Here is an 18,067-nt window from a genome sequence, read left to right on the forward strand (position 1 = left end):
ACGGACAACACAGTAGCCATGTGGTACATCAACAAACAGGGAGGTACGGGCTCATATCTCCTTTGTCAAGAGGCTGCACATATTAGGGACTGGGCCCTGACACACTCAGTGTTTCTCCGGGCCACTTATCTAGCAGGCATTCACAATGTAATGGCAAATCTACTCAGTCGTCAGTTCCAACCGCACGAATGGTCCCTGGATCCCTTAGTAGCGACCAAGATATTTCAATGTTGGGGACAACTGACAATAGACCTCTTTGCGTCACGGCTGAATCACAAAGTGGACAAATTCTGCGCTCTGTACAGACAGAATCACCAAATAGCCAAGGACGCTTTGCTCGCACTTGGAACTCAGGCCTTCTATACGCGTATCCTCCGATACCGCTCATAACCAAAACTCTAGTGAAGCTACAACAGGGCAAGGGGTCCATGATACTAATAGCCACGTATTAGCCTCGACAAGTATGGTTTCCCACACTTATAGACCTCTCGATCAGAGAACCAATTCGCCTGGGTGTAGCTCCGACTCTCATAATTCAGGATCAGGGTCGGTTGCGCCATCCCAACCTTCAATCCCTATCCCTGACAGCATGTATGTTGAAAGCTTGATCCTGCAACCTCTCAATCTTTCAGCCAATGTCTCTCAAGTGCTTCTAGTTTCACGTAAACCTTCAACACGAAAAAATTATTCTTCGAAATGGAAACGGTTTACCTTGTGCACAGCAAAGAACATTGACCCTTTCTCCTGCCCCACAACTTCTCTACTAGACTACTTATACCATCTTTCAGATTCTGGTCTCCAGACATCATCTATAAGAGTACATTTAAGTGCAATCTCAGCTTACCATAACAAGATGGGAGATGCACCAATATCCATACAACCTCTTGTCAGTAGGTTTATGAGAGGCCTCATTCACCTCAAACCACCAGTTCGGCCACCTGTCACAGAATGGAACCTGAATTTGGTCTTAACAAGACTCATGCGTTCTCCTTTTGAACCCATTAATTCCTGTGATCTTAAATTTCTCACATGGAAGACTATCTTCCTTATAGCCATTACATCGGCTAGAAGAGTTAGTGAGTTACAAGCACTTGTCACGTACTAACCCTATACCATATTCCTACATGACAGAGTGGTTCTCCGTACACATCCAAAATTCCTTCCTAAAGTAGTTCTGGAATTCCACTTGAACCAATCCATAGGTTTGCCCACATTCTTTCCAAGGCCTCATTCTCATCAAGGAGAACGGGCCTTACATACCTTGGACAGTAAGCGTGTGCTAGCATTTTACTTAGACGGCACTGCAGTCCACAGGAAATCTACTCAACTCTTTGTATCTTTTGATCCAAACAAACCGGGAAAAGCAGTGAGTAAACACACTCTATCCAATTGGCTAGCAGATTATATACAGTTTTGCTATGAAAAAGCAGGCCTTTCTCTCCAAGGGCGAGTAAAGGTGCATTCAGTAAGAGCAATGTCAACCTCAGTAGCACACTATCGGTCAGTGCCAGTTCTTGACATATGTAAAGCAGCAACATGGAGCTCTCGTCACACCTTTGCAGCTCATTACTGTTGGACAAAAAAGGACGACAAGATTCAGCTTAAGGACAATCTGTCTTAAAGAACTTGTTTCCAGTTTAATCCCAACTCCTCCTACATCCAACCTGCTGTGATCTTCGGCTGCCTCATTTTCAACAACAGTACTTCACTGTTGCTTCACTACAAAATGACTCGGCCTCCAGCTTGCTAATCACCCAGATGTGAGGACTAGCATCCTGATTGTCCTGGGATAAAGCAAAATTGCTTACCTTGTAATAATTATTATCCCAGGACAGCAGGATGTAGTCCTCACGAAACCCACCCGCCACCCCGCGGAGTTGGGTCCCATACATTTTATTATTTTATTTTTGCTAAAGGTTATTGCTACATACAAGACTGAAGAGAGACCCCTTTGGCAGAGAATATCATGGCATGCTGGGCATGCTCAGTGGCCTCAGGACCAGTCAGAAGTTTCTAGAAACTTTGACAGAAAGTTTTCCGCAATAGGGCTCCATCAATGATGTCACCCATATGTGAGGACTACATCCTGAAATTACATCAAACCCCACTTGATTACTACAAAGCCTTAATTACTTAATTACTACAAAGCCTTTAAATAAATAAATCTATATTGCAGATCTAGAACCAAAACCTAGTCTGATCCTGCTCATGCTCGCATTTACTCAGGGTTGTAAGTTTAACCTAAAATCTTCTCAACCCAATATGCGTCTATTCCGCTGCAGGCACAGTTTCACATAAACTTCCTGGAGCTTGTAGCCATGAGTTATACCCTTATGCCTTCCAATACTGCCTCTGCAACAAATCTTTGTGCATACAGACAGACAGCATAGGGACAATGTGCTTTCCAACACACAAGCATGCACAACCTCTTAGCTGCTCTGCAAGGAAGCTGTGCAGCTCTACCCTTGGCCCTTGCTCACTCTATGCATCCTCGGGCCACTTATCTAAGAGACTTCTCCATATAGATTCCATCCTCTAAAATGTGGCGAGAAAAATCTTCTAACGCTGAGGTCAACCGAACTTGCCCTCTGCGTCCAAATCGAACCATACGGTGCACAGATTCTGCTCCCTACACATGTTTCCAATGTGTTCCCATAGATGCCTTTCTTCCATCAAGGGCCTCTTAAATGTGTCTCTTCCGCTGCCTCTCATAACCAGCACTCTTCTAATGCTGAAGCGGGACGGGGTTCACTGTTCCTCAGACCCTTCGTCCTGGCTGAGACCAGTATGCTTCCCATACTTCTCAATCTATCACACCAGTAACCAATTCGCCTTCTCACCAGTTAGTCACAAATCGTAGACTCACTGATATTCTCAGGTACTGGTAGCGTCACAAAACCGTCCACACATAAATCTTACCATTCAGAATGGCATGATTTACCACTTGACGCATACAAAAGGGTATTACCCTTTTTCTTTTTTCTACACCACTCTTTTCTCTTGCTCCCTCGGATTCTGCTCCCCAGACATCCTCCAAGTAGGTACACCTCTGTTCCAATTGGGGTATCGATTGGGAGTGGGGATACCCGATTAACGGTAAACCCCTTCTGAATTAGCTTACCATGGATTATCCACTGATCAAGCCGCCTCTATTTTCACTAGTCACGGAATGGAACCCATATTTGGTGCTTATAAGTCTCATATGTTCTCCGTTCGAGTCTTTCCATTCCTCTCATTTCACAGTTTGGCATGGGAAATTCTTTCCCTCATAAATGTCATTTCTGCCAACAGGGTCAGAGAGTTACACACCTTGTTACATACTCATCCGACCCTGCGTTCCTCCGTGACTGAGTGGTTTTACGTATTCAACATCATATCCTTCTTAAGGTAGACGTTGCATCTCACCTTACTCAGAATATACTCTGCCCATTTTTCCCAACACCTCTCTCTCACCAAAGCGAGAGGGTTTTCCACTCCTTGGACAGTAATAGTGCACTTGCATTCTATCTAGAGTGCACTACACTCCATAGGAATTCCACCTAACGTTTTCCTTCTGTGGCAAGAGTCAAACTGCGAGTTCCAGTGGGCAAACAGACCTATTCCTCCTAATTGACGATCTGTATCTTTTTTCTACCAACAAGCAGGCATTTCACTACAACACTGTGTGTAACCACACTCTGTTGGGTCCGTCCCATCCTCAATAGCTTCCCCTCGGCCGCTGCTGCTTGTACATATTTATCAGGCTGCAACCTGGAGCTCTCTCCATACCTTCGCAGCCCATTATTGCTTAGATACGACTAGCCGGCATGCTCCATGTTTGGCCAGTCCGTCTACTCTTATTCTTTTCGGTTTAACTACCCAACATCCTTCCACCAACCCGTTACGGGTTTCAGGATGCCCTCCGTTCCAAATTCCACCCCCTTTCATTGCCGCCTTTTGCGCGTCTTGGGTGCATTTGGTGCACTCTCGGGCATCCTCAGCTCGGGTACTCACCCATACGTGAGGACTACTGTCCTGTGAGAAAGCAAGTGTTGCTTACCTGTAACAGGTGTTCTCACAGGACAGCAGGATGGTTTGTCCTCACGAAACCCACCCGCCACCCCACGGAGTTGGGTCTTTATACGTGTTTACTTTTATTTTAGTTTTGCTTGCGCTGTTAGCTATAAGACGAGACTGAGGGAGACACCTGTGGTTCACAGGGATAATTGCAGGCTAAGCACGCTCAGTGCACTCAGTGTGCCAGTGTCAGTCAAAGCTTTGTAGAAACCTTGACAGAAAAGTTTTCCGTACAGGGCTCCATCCTGTGATGTCACCCATACGTGAGGACTAACATCCTGCTGTCCTGTGAGAACACCTGTTACAGGTAAGCAACACTTGCTTTCCCCTTTTTAGTTTTGTCTTGCACAGATTGTGACTAACTGACAGGTGCTCTGTGCTCTCGTTGGAGCAGCCCAGAACAGTACTGTTTGGAAGTAATGCCTGTTTCCTTATCAGAAAGATTGGCAGTCAAGGGCATTGGCATTACACTTGAACAGAGGAATCAGACGACAGTCCATTCATGAAGTAAAAATGATTTCAGAGATCTAAGCCTCAGAATTGTATGGAGGATGGGCAGTGCGAGTGCGAACGCCAGAATAGTCAGTAATTGACAGTTGCAACTAAATTTTGCATTAGGCACAGCTGCACATACTAATTATTTTCTCAGCTGTCACATGGGTTTCTGGGCACTGCCTGGTGAACTGTTGTAGCTCCTGGTGGTGAAAAGGCGTGTAGAAGCCTGGAGTATGAGACATGCTGATCTCTAGAGTCATCCGATCGGCATTGTGCTGGCACAAAAATGCAGTGAGTAAGACCCGGAGGGTTAAAAATCTGATGTTTAGGAGTGAGAGCAACAAAGTTGGGAACATCAAGATGTCCTTTGGAGTGGGCTTGGTGACCGTATTACCTGCCCTATCACTCCTTGATATGTTCCTGGCAGGAAAACACCTGGAGGTTTTGCACCCTGCTGGAACTTTCTGTAGTATTTTAGGCTTTTAATTGTAGTACCATCAGCTTTAACCCATTCATAGAACTTTTTCATCTACATTTTTATGTGACACTGGAATTTTAACAGAACTTCAGATCACTAGTTTTATTTAATGTACACTTTTCCTATACACACAATAATCTGTATGTTTTGCTGTTGTAGCTTGTTTCTGAATTAGCAATGACTGATGTTCTTTTCCAAGGATCATTCCATGCTTTCGCTAGAAACGCAGGGTTTTGGTGTGCTGAATTACTGTTATTCATTGGCTGCTGTTGGAAAAGGATTTTAAAACAGACTTTCAACTGAGCTGAACAAAAGTCAATTCTGTAATCCTTTTCAGGAGTATAGTGCCAATATATGGAGTACCCTGTCTTCCTAAGGAGAATTATTGACTTTGTAAGACAGCAGTAATGACCAAAATTATCTAATTCAGTTGGGCGTTAAAATAAATAAGAACATTAAGATACCCCTTTGTCCGTTCTGTAATTTATTTAATTCCTGAGAAGATTAGTGTTTAAGGTTCTGGAAAACTTCCCCTGCTTAGTCATTCGTGACATTACCCTTCTAAGTAAATGAGAAGCTGCTCTGCTAATTTGTATCAGAAGCAAGTAGACAACACATGGATGCAGTTAAATTAAGTATGAACTAGTGGTTCCCAAATTGTGATCCACAGACCCCTGATAGTCCTGCACAGTTTGCACGCATGTCTGTGGCAAGGTAGCACTACTAGAGCCCTCCCTCTAATCCGAATATCACTGCCTTCCCTCCCACCCGCCTTGAGTAGCATGCCTAGGCTGCCTTCCCAGAGACGTCGAAGCAGTGCCCCGGGGCAAGAGAAGACGTAACAGCACGCACATGCAGGGACAATGAACTGCTGTGTTGGTCCCTCCCCAATCCCCGGGAGGGCCAGCATCCCCTACTGACTTTACAGCTGCCACCGCCACCATGAAATGGGAAGGGAAGAGATGCTGGGAAATTAAGATAATTTGGGATGGGCCGTGGAAGTGGCTATGGGATATGAAACTCAGAAGGAATGCTTGGGGGGAGACGGAGCTAGAATGTAAAAAAGATAAGGTGGGCAAGAAGACCAGGGCCCATACGAGCTGAAGCTCCCCCTGGTCTCGCGGGAGCAGAAGCTACTGTCAGATCTTGCGAAGTCCCTTACGCCTTCCTCCTGAAATTACCATTCATCTATGATATTTTAATGATATTTGAAAGCTAGAAGCAGGCAGGTGAAAACAAAGCAATTTGGATCTCCAGTTCAATGGACATCCTGGCATTCTCCAACCATGGAAGGGAGGTAGATAATCAAACAAGCCCAAAACCTAAGATGAAAGCATTTGCTGTTTAGTTACTCTTGAGGAGACCTGAAATGGGTAGAAACAAAAATGACCCATCTAAATCCAGAGTGGCTCATTTATCTTGCTGGCGCAACCCTTGCCAGCACTGTACCAGCCTCCATATTTTATTATTGGACAAATTTATTATCTGACATTAAAATGAGGCACTGAGCAATTTCAGTTGCAGATGTATTAATATACAATAGTGCTGGCTGCAGCCGTTATTCTTATTATCCTGCAGTTAGTTCCCTCAAAACCTATTTAACGTTATTTTAATCTTGTTACATATAACCTCAGTCATTGAAATCTGTTATAGTCCATATAACCTGTTATGTTTACTCTTTATTTTATTTATGTTTCATGTACACTATGTTCGATGTAAACCGATATGATGTGCAAACGAATATCGGTATATAAAAGCTTTAAATAAATAAATGAGTTGAGAGAGTCTCCTATGCAAATCTTAAAAAAATAACCCCACCAGTGGTTTCCTAGCTGACACTTGATAATTATAATATAGAGTTGTAGTAACTGTATTGGTCCTGGAGAAAACTAGAATTTTTAGTTTGTGATACCTTTTAAATGCCCAACAAAAAAGATGCTGTAGTCTTAACTTTGAAGACCTCTCGGGCCTCCTCTTCAGATATTATCCTCTTGAAAACTAATTGTTACAGGTTTATATCCTTTGCAGAAAAGATAAAACTGGACAACAGAGGGTTAAATTAAGGAAGGCTGGATGCACTACATAGAAAGTGCACTTGAGAGGCTGAGAAGTTTATAGACCTAGAGAAACTCTACCTCTTCCTTGGGCTCCAGTTCCGGCCCACGCACTCCCTCCTCCCACCACTAAGTTTCTTCTTTCAGCAAAATAGTGCAGTCTAACCACAATGTTTTTGCCCCTCACTCGCTTGCAGTATTAGCCTTAGTTCTCTATGTACCCTATTTTGTTTTTTTTTTATACCTTCTCTCACTTGCTTGTTAAATATGGTCAAAAGAAACTCTGAATTCCACGGCTCCTCCTCCTCCTCATACATTTGATTGTTAGGGTGAGTCTCATATGATTCTTCAAACTGCTTAGTTTATCTGAGACCTGCAGACTTACGTCCTTCATAGTTCAGTGGTGTAAATTCTGCCTCTGCAGCACAGGGGGTGGGCCCAAGGAAAAAAGAGGCCCCCTTCCAGATCATTTAAAATGGTCTCCCCCCACTCTGTGGTCTCATCTCTGCCATAGTGGTTGTTTTCTTCATCAATTCCTATTTTATACGTTGCTTTGACTTCAGCCCCCTCTGTGACCTCCATCTGAAGCTCAGTGACGGCAAGCATAATGTTTTCCCAATTTTAGTTCCAGGATCACAGCAGAGGTCTGCTTTAGTTGCAGGGGATTTCCCAGTTAGGTTTTCTTCATCAGGATCGGAGTCTGTTAGAAAGACTTCCCCATATGTGAAACAAACTTTTTTTTTCTCTTTTATTGTTGGGTTAATACCTTTCAGATCAGCGGGTCTCTTCTTGTTTCCAGCCATAATGCCAGATATCAGGTCTCCCTGAAATCCCCACCAGACTCTTATCATAGAGCCCTTAAACATAAGCCAAATCTTTAGTTTAATCTGGGGAGCACTGAGGTCTCTGAGATTAAGCGACCATTTTGGTCATGACTTCACTGTGAACCTCTTGTATTTTTTTTTGTTTGTTTTTATTTTTAAACAACTAGAATCAGTATTCTCCAGTTTGATCTTGCTGTTGCAATTTAAGTTACCGGTAATTCAGGTATTGAAACGAGTATGTAAGTCTTTCTGTGTAATGGGAATCCAGCCATAGACTTCCAGTTAGAACTGAGCACAGGTGCGGTTTTTATATGATACTATTTTTTAAATTTGAAACCTCCTCCTAATTAATTGCAGCATGTATATGTGAATCTTTCTCTTTCACTCAGTGACAAGAATTTTGTGGCTAATGTCAGCCGCCACTCAATCCCAGTGCCAGCTGCATTTCTTCTTCCTTTTAACCTGTAATACTGACACCCTGTGGCCACTATTGGTAATTCAGCTTCTGATTAATCTGCTGATACTGGTCTTTTCACCAGACACACACTAATAAGATAGAAATATCTATATTTTCATTATTTAGTTTCATTTGTATAAACATTATTGTATTTTGCTTACTTAAATTGTCTGTTTTTCCTCTCTTTTAGCAAGAAGTTGAGAAGTTTACAGACCTAGAGAAACTCTACCTCTACCTTCAGCTGCCTTCTGGTCCCAGCAATGCAGAAAAAAGGTGCTTGTTTATGAAATGCTACAAGAAGCTATTCTGTAGTAATCTAACAACACATTTACATCAAATACATCTTGGACCAAATCGTTCATACTATACATTCCTGGTTTTTGGTTTTTTTTACATGCCTTTTAGTTTCATAACTCAAGACCTTCCCAGACCCCTGTTTCCTTCCTTATCCTGCATTGCCTGGTTAAAGCAGATAAGATGTCTTAGTGTGGATGCCCAATGCTGAGACATTACAGAGCTGCTTGCATTTTCTTATCTTTAGTAAAATTAGCAGCTCAAATTAACCAGCTTTTTTTTTTTTTTGACCTAGCAGTTTCCTTCTGTTTTTTTGAGCTTGAAACACAATAGGAAATGTCTTCTACTTGGCTACAATTCCATAAGTTTCATTCAGAACTTATCAGGGTTTCTCCCTTCCATTAGTCTGGTAACCATTCTTGGCTAGGAGTCACAGATTACAGATCCTTCAGGAACTAGATACCACATATACCTAGAGTCTGGCAATTAGGTGTTGCCATTGTATTATGGTTGGTTCTCTTCCCTGTCAGGAGCTGTAAATGCTTGGCTTCAGCTGGTCCAAGGAACAACAGTTTCAACACCAGCCAGTTCAAGAGCAGAAGCTATCTTGAGCTTATCTAACTAAATTTAACAGATTTGTTTGAAAAAGTGAGAGTGTCTGTTTTGAATATTTGGTCAAAATTAATGGTTTCACATCTGTTAGACATTTGACAGGGCTTGCAGTCAGGACTTCTTCATGCATTGTTAGTTGTTGAACAAATTAATTTCTTTGAATAGCATCTTCAGATATAAAATGTTTGTGTGTCTTTTCATACAGAAACAGCAGGGCAAAATTAGACAAAGTTAAATTCTTAGATTGCATAGAAGAAGTTCATACCCAGAAGCAGGATGGTGCTCTTAGAAGCCCCAGCACTAGTAACAGTTTTGGTCACAAAGTGCTGAGGTTCACAAAAGTAAACTTTTTTTTTTTTTTTTTTTTTTATTATTTAAACTTTATTGGGTTTTCAAAAAGTACAAGAATCATCGTCAACAATGACATCTATGCGTTGTGACATTATAAAACCGAAGAACAATATTGACATCCTTACAATCATGTTAACGCTCTAGAGCACTGAAGGGCTACATGTCAACAATGACCCAGTTACCCCTCCCCCCCCCCCCCCCATCCCTCTCCCCGAGCATGATAACTCTTACTCATTAAACCTGAGTTTGGGCAAACTACAAATTGCATCATGTGGTTTTTCCTAGTGATAATACACGGGTGATGAGATCAGAAAAGCAGCCAGAGACTTATCCTAATCTATAAGTGGCCATGTGTCCAACAATGAGCATTTCAAACATAGTAGAAGAAAGGAATATAGGAGGCCAAACATTCCAAGGTGGCATACCCAAAATACAGAGATTAAAAACAATAACTACCCGTCACATAGCATTTAGAGGAGGTTGGAGGGCCTTCCAAATTTTAGTATGTTTGGGTACCTGGTCATGCTGGATCGCAGTAAGGTAATCAAGTCGTTTATGTGTTTGCAGTTTCTCATATACCTCTATCAATGTGGGAACCCGGGTGGATTTCCAATAGCGTGCGATAAGAATCCGCGTAGTCACCAATATATGGGTGCACAATTTCTGTTGAGGGCCACTAAGGTTTTCAAGGTGCACATTTAATAAAGCCGTAAGCGGCGTCAATAAAACAGGAACATGAAATAGCTGATGCAGCCACTCACTCACAGCGCACCATAAAGGGGTGAGCAAGCAACATGTCCACCATATGTGAAAGAAAGATCCCCTTTCTCCACAGTTCCTCCAGCATGACGAGGAGACAGAAGGGTAGATAGTATGTAGCTTCACAGGATCAAGGTACCATCGATACAACATTTTATAGCTATGTTCTTGTAAGCGGGCAGAGACAGAACACTTACTTGCTGTATGATAAATCTGATTTTTATCTAGTAGGGATCTGCCCCCCCAGATCAAGTTCCCACTTAGTCATATGTGGAAAGACAATGCCCTCCGTGGTTGTTAGAATGGCATATAACTTGGAAATTTCTTTGGTCATATGGTCAGCTCGTATACACATATTCTCAAACAACGATCTAGTAGGGCGCATGAGCTGTTGGGTGCGTATATTCACTAGAAAGTGTCGAATTTGAGCATAGGGTAAAAAACCAGTGGGTGGTACATGATATGCGGCTACTACTTGCTCTAAAGTCATTATATCCCCCCTTGAATCAAGTGGCCCAAAGTAACAATCCCTCGACGATGCCACTCCCGAAACATGTGAGACTGATGACCCATCACGAATTGTTTGTTATGGGCTAAATGAGTTTGGTAATAATAATGATAATTCCCTACCACTCTCTTTCTGAATGTCTCCCAAAGTTTGAGAGTGGTGTCTAAAGACCAAGCGATACAAGAAACCGGCATCCAGGTGTTTCTAGGCTGCCACGGTAGGGCCGCCATGGGGACATGGCCCATCATCAGCTGTCCCGCTTGTACCCATTGTTTGGGGTGAACAGTTTTGGTCATGTCAATGATTGCCTTCAATTGGGCCGCTATATAGTAAGCCTGCAAGTCAGGAACTCCCAGCCCCCCCTGCCTTCTAGACTGATATAATGTTTGTCTAGCCACCCTGGGGGGTCGCCTACGCCATATGAACTGAAAGAGCTTCCTTTGTGTCTTGCGTAGGAAGGTATTAGAAAGCATGATAGGAAGAGTAGTGAAGAGATATAGAAACCGAGGTAATATGTTCATTTTAATAATGGCGATCCTCCCCAGCCATGAGTAGGGGCCTTTGTGCCACTTATCCAAGTCTCTATCAATTGCTCGGGAAAGTGGTATAATTAAGTGAATAAAGATCTTCCAACTTGTTATTTAGATAGATACCCAAATATTTTAACGATTTTCTAGCCCATCGAAAAGAGAATGTCCCTGAATATACTGCATATCAGCAGAGGATAGATTTATGCTAAGCAGTTCCGACTTATCGATGTTAACTTTAAATCCGGACACCCCACCAAATCTGAGGAGCTCCGACTCTACAGCCTTGAGGGAACTAGTCGGGTGGGATAAAGTAAACATAATATCGTCGGCAAAAAGGGATAGCTTAAAAGTGCTGTTTCCTACCGAGATACCCGTGACCTCAGAAGAGCTCCGAATACTGGTCGCAAAAGGCTCTAAAAAAATAGCAAAAAGCAGGGGTGAAAGGGGACATCCCTGTCGGGTGCCTCTCTGTATAGCAAACCGATCCCCATACCCTCCATTGACCTTAACCGCTGCCTGGGGTGCGTTGTACAATTGGGAAATCCAGGTCATAAAGAACGGCCCAAAGTTCATTTTCGCTAAAGTATGAAACAGAAAGGGCCAGTGCACCATGTCGAACGCTTTTTCCGCGTCGACAGACAATAGTGCTACTGGGATATTCTCCTTCTTGGCCCACCACACCAAGTCCAGAATTTTCCGCACGTTATCCGCCGCCATTCTATGAGGCACAAAACCCACCTGATCTGAATGAATTAAGCCAGGTAGACAGGTGTTTAACCTCATTGCTAGGAGCCTGGCTAAAATCTTTAGGTCTTGGTTTATTAAAGAAATCGGCCGATAGGAGCCGCAAGTAATGGGATCCCGCCCCGGCTTAGGCAATACAGTAACGCCTGCCGTGTTAGACTGGGCCTGCAGTGTTCCACCATCTCGTAAATGATTAAAGAAATCGGTAAGGTGGGGACTCAGGCAGTCATTTAGCGTCTTATAATATTCCCCAGGTAGGCCGTCCAAGCCCGGCGATTTTCCATTTTTAAGTGACTTAATAACCCACGCCACTTCCGTAGAGGTGATAGGCGAGTCTAGTGCTTGCTGTTGTGTGGGACTTAGGGCCGGGAGCGTGACATCATTCAAGTATGTGGTAATGTCCGCCTCCTGTATTTGAGAATTACCACTGTAAAGCGCGGAATAGAAATCAGTAAAACATTGTCGAATCTCAGTAGGGTTCCTGGTAATGTGTCCCTCCTTCTTAATCTTAGTAAAAGCTAGTTGCTATGCGTGCTTTCATTTGTTGGGCCAACATTTTACCTGCCTTATCACTTCCCTCAAGAAACGTTGTTGCAGTCGCTCTAGGTTATACGCCAATTGCTTATCATGTAAGTAGTTAATTGATATCGAGCCTCTGTTAACAGTCGGTAGACTTTAGTAGATTGGGTCTTATAATGATCTTCCGCCAATCGAGAAATGTCTGCCTGCAATTGCCGATATTTACGTTCCCTAACTTTTTTGTCTGCGGCCGCCTTGGCAATGCATTGTCCCCGAGCTATCGCCTTCGAGCATTCCCACAAACTACTCCAAGTTATATCTGGAGTTGCATTCAATTGGAAATACTCAGTTAGCGTCTGGGATAATTGCTGGGTGAAATCTTTTTGTTTTAGTAAGGAGACATTTAACCTCCAATAGGTCTGACCTCCATGACCTAAATGAGATTGCAGGTCAAACCATACCAGCCCATGATCAGACCAGGTAATGGGTTCTATTTCATGCAAGCCTATCTTGGAAAGAAGACATGTGTCCACTAGAAAAAAATCTATACGAGAGTAGGAATTATGAGGCTTAGAGTAATAAGTGTAGGAACGAGAGCGTGGATGGTTATGACGCCAGAAATCCTCGAGATGTTCCTTTTTCATAATGGCTTTAAGCAAGGTTCTAGCCTTCTGACTTGGATGCGTAGAAGCTTTGCCCTGGTATGAATTGTCTAAATCTGGAGCAAGCGTGAGGTTAAAGTCACCACCCCATATGATATTCCCTTCGCCGTGTGCTTGAATCAATTGCTTTTAGGTAGTAGCTCTGCTGGATTGTGAGTAGGGGCATACATGGAAATAAGTGTATAAATGTCAATACCCACTTTAATTTTAAGAAAAACAAATCTACCATCTTCATCAGCTATGAGTACCAGTTGATCAAATAAGATGTCAGCAGAGATAAGGATGCCCGTGCCCGTGTACTTATGGGTTTTCCCTGCAGCAGCTAAATAAACATGGGGGTAGTCCCGAAAGTTCAGCAAGCGCTCATGCCTCCTCCTAAGATGTGTTTCCTGCAAAAATATGATATGGATTTTCAACCGTTGCAAATCTTTGTGCAGTAAGTAACGCTTACGATATACATTAAGACCCTTAACATTAAGGGTGGCTATACGAATAGGCATAATACAAGGTGATCAGAGAGAATAAGAATCAAAAAATATGCATGAGCCCCATTGAAGACCACTCTGCCCCCCCCTCCACAAGCGTAAACAGTGGTGCAGGGACATAAAGGAGTCGAAACTGAGACACTAGAGAGCCATTATTAACAAGCCCAAATGTAGTCTGCCCGGAGAGAGTAACCCTCAGATTCAGCATGATCCGCATAATTAAACCCGCGGATCCTCTAAGGAGGGGAGTCGCCGTCCCGGACCAATAGCCAATACCCCACCCCCCCTCCCCACTCAATCAGCAACTATAACATACATACAAAAATGAACCCGATTCTAACTTAAGTAAAGAAAAGTCCACGGTGTATAACTTTAAAGTCTTTTTCAACCCGATGGTAACTCGTTGTCTCACACAGCCAAAGTAAACAATGTTTAAAATAAGCAAACTTCCCTTTTCCACGCGGTGCCCGCCTTCAACTGGAATCCTGCAGAAACATGGGAAGTAGTGTGAAACGTGGACACCTTTGCATCCGTCTAAAGTCACCCTTGATCAGAAAGTGACTCCACTGCAACGCTGCTTCTGTAGGCCGCTTTTCTCCGGGGCCTCTCTACTCTGTGCCAGGTGACGCTGACGGTGGTGAAGTGCGGCTTGTTAGGTGCCTGAGAAGTTTCAGGTAAATCTGCTGGAATGCCCGCTTCCCTCAGCACGGCTACTGCCTCAGCCGCATTCTTTAGACGATATGTCTTCCCTGCGCGCTGGAAGGATAAAGAGAAGGGAAAGTTCCATCGATATTTAACCTCTGCTTGCCGCAGAGCAGTCGTCACTGATCTCAGGCTGTACCGCTTCTGTAGGGTGCTAGCGGCTAAGTCTTGAAAGACCGCTACGGAAATATTCTGCCAGTCCCAGGATTTCTTTTTCCGAGCTATGTTAAGGATCCGCTCTTTTTGGGAATAACTCTGAAAATTCAAAAGAATATCGCGGGGCTTGCCATCCCTCCGAGCTCCAAGGGCCCGATGAGCGCGTTCAAGTAAGATGACGCCGATCTCCTCATGTCCGCCAGTAGCAGGCCCAGATCTTTCCTGCTCACACAAATATCGGCAGAAGGCCTGAGCTGTAGCCATGCTGTCCTCATATTCGGCAGACTCCGGAATCCCCCTTAATCGAATGTTTTGGCGCCGGGACCTATTTTCTAGGTCTTCGAGCTTGTCGGAAATTGATAAAAGTTCAGCCTGCGTTTCAGTTTTCGCTTTATCCAGATCCTGGAGGAGGGCCTCGTGCCCTTCCGTGCGTATGTCGATTTCATCGACCCTGTGGCCTAGGCTGAGAAAATCATCGCGGAGCTCTGCGAAGGATGCCAGTAGTTCCTTTTTATTGTTTTTGATCTCCGAGCGCAGGTCCATAAACCATTCCCGCATCTGGCTTTTAGTAAGTATATCCGCTGCCTCTGGATTGATGTTCACGGTGTGTGGGGGTGATAATATCGGAGCTTCTTCCTCCGGTCTCCCGTCGTCCCCCATCGCACATTCAGCCAGCTCGACTCCCGCTTTCCTGGAATCCGCCGCCATTCTCGTGAAAGAGAACTTCTGCAGTTCGCTTTTTTTCTTAGGATTCATCAGCCCCTGTTACACAGGGCGATATCAGGTCCTGTATAGCGCTGGTCGCGGAAAAAGCTACTGAAATCGGGTAATATAGTTGAGTGGTTCGGGGAGCTCTGAGATCATGCGGCCATCTTGGTTCGTGGCGAACAGCGCCCCCCCCAACTTTTTTTTTTTTTAACATATGGATTCAGCCTTTATCTGCTGACCTTCCCTTCCTATCATATCTTTAAGATGGCAAATTGCTCAGAACACTCTTCTGACTCGGACAGCTTTTCCCTAGAAAACATCTCTTATTGGCTTCCAGTGTGTTGTACTTTCCAATGTCAGCTATACACAGTGAAGACACATTTCATGCTTTGCCCCATCTAACAATGTCATAATGTTATCTTTTTCCACCTGACAATGGTGGTATTATTGATATAGTATCTAAATGTATGCTAGTTCCAGATAAACCGAGGGTTGTAAATGTTTCAGGCTGCTTAGATTCCTTTTTTGGGATTGAAAAATTTGCACATGGCTCTGGCAAATAAAAAAAATTAAACACCTTACCCTAGAAAGGTAATCTGTACATCCCTTGAATTCATACCATGGTCTTCCTACCTAGAAAGTTTATGTGAAGAATTTTGCAGGATCTCCTTTCAAATTCCCATGATAGATAAATGAACACCATGTTCAACCAGCGGAAAATATTGTGGTGTAACTTATGACACTGGCCGATATTTCAACATCATCTACTTCAAGAGAGAAATGAGTAGAGCAAGTTTTATTCATCTAAACACACAAAACTCCCAAAGACAGTTTTCTTATGGCCAACAAGGTCAAGATTAATTTTCAATAGAATTTTAGGGATTTGTCATAAAAGATATTTATCCACTGTTGACACCATGTTTGCCCACCTTCTTATGCTACTTAATGTATTTATAGGTGTGGAGTTTGTGAGGTCTCATTTCTCTGCCGTATAGAAAAAGAAACTATGGGCCGGATTTTTAAAAAGGTTACGCGCACCGGGCCTATTTTCCAAAGGCCCAGCAACACGCGTAAGTCCCGGGGCTTTACTAAAGAGGCAGGAAGGGGGGCGGGGTCAGAGGCTCCAGGCACAGTGGCCATTTGCCGCTGTGCCAGGGATCGCGTGCCGGCAGTCGGCCAGCGCATGCTAATTAAAAAAAAAAAAAAAGTCATCAAAGGTAGGGGAAAAGGGAGGGGGAAAAGGGCGGGGGAGGGAGGGGAAGGCAAGGTGGGGTGGGGGGTAGGGAACGGTGGAAGAAAGCACGGCTCGGAGCGGGCTCTGCGCACGGAAGGTGCACAATCGTGCACTCCCTTGCGCACGCCAACCCTGCATTTTATAACATGCGTGTGTCTGCGCATGCATGTTATAAAATCGGGCGTACATGTGCGCGCGCCGCTTTAAAATCTACCCCTGTATGTTTTAGGAATGTTTCGAATGTGAGCAAAGGAGTGAGTAAGTCAAAGATGATCAAGGTTGCAAGCAGGAAGGATTAGGAGGATAATTGTCATCAATGGAGATAGAAAGAGGAGGAATGGGACAACAAGGGTTGGTTGGAAGGAAAGACAAGAAGTTCTTCTTGGGAATATGTCCAAGATGATAAAATTGCTGCTGTGAGTTCCAGGTGCACTGTTGGGCCTACCTTGTCTACTTCAGTGGTGAAACAGAAAGAGAAGTCCTCTGTCTTCCCTGCGGCTTCAGGGTTGGGGGTTTCCCTGGGTCTGACAGATCTGCACATCGTGAGAATGTCCCTGGCTGAGCCTCTTGAAGGAGCATCCAAGGCTTCCCCTGACATTTGAAATATCTTTTAGTCTGAAGTTAGGGATGCCTCCTACAGCTCCGGTCCAGGAAAAATGTTACATTGGCTGCTCTACAGCAGTGCCAATGGATGATATCAGATGCTGATTTGAGACAGGGCTGGGAGCTGTTGGGATGAGCCTGGACTTGGATTCCTGCAACAGCAAGAGGCTGAAAGAAAGAACACTGGCCAGGCAAGAACCTTGGAAAAGGACTTGCTGGAGTTGGAACAGAAGGAAGGACTTGAAGTTTTCTCTCCAAGTGTTTTGACCTCAAAGGCTAGTGACCTGGTAAGACCAGCAGTGATTGCTTGGAGAGGATTTGGATAGCTATAATGCCCTTGAAGAAATCTTTATCAAGCCAATTTCAGATGTTACTTTCTCAGCCACAAGAAAGCTCCTGGTAAAGTGAAGAACTGTTTGGATACATTGCAAACTTACCTTTTATAGCCAAGCTAATGGAAAAGCTGGTCAACATTTGACTCACAGACTACCTTGACTCCCACAATATTCTCTTCCCTTCTTAATTCGGATTCAGGAAACGCCTAAACACAGAATCTCTCCATCTTTCATTAACAGACAAAATCCTGATGGGCCTTGACAAGGGCCAATCCTACCTTCTAGCTCTTCTCGACATTTCGGCGGTTCGACACGGTAAACCATACTATCCTCATCAACCGTCTAATGGAAATAGGCATCTCTGGCTCTGCACTTCTCTGGTTCAAATCCTTCCTTAACAGGCACTACAAAGTTAAAATAAACGACAAAGAATCCCACTCCGTACCTTCTAATCAAGGAGTACCACAGGGTTCATCACTTTCCTACCCTGTTTAATATCTA

The 18,067-nt window shown here is 43.8% G+C and overlaps 1 protein-coding gene across 1 annotated transcript in view; it reads left to right on the forward strand.

Moving 5' to 3' along the window:
* The window catches only part of RFX7 (regulatory factor X7), a 282,388-nt gene that overhangs the window by 207,617 nt on the left and 56,704 nt on the right, over positions 1-18,067 (forward strand). The window contains exon 3 of the mRNA XM_029575957.1: positions 8,555-8,637. Coding sequence (XP_029431817.1) covers positions 8,555-8,637 — 83 coding nt within the window. The remainder of the gene's footprint in view (positions 1-8,554; positions 8,638-18,067) is intronic.

The sequence above is a fragment of the Rhinatrema bivittatum genome, chromosome 13 (assembly GCF_901001135.1).
Source record: "Rhinatrema bivittatum chromosome 13, aRhiBiv1.1, whole genome shotgun sequence".
Taxonomy (NCBI): Eukaryota; Metazoa; Chordata; class Amphibia; order Gymnophiona; family Rhinatrematidae; genus Rhinatrema; species Rhinatrema bivittatum.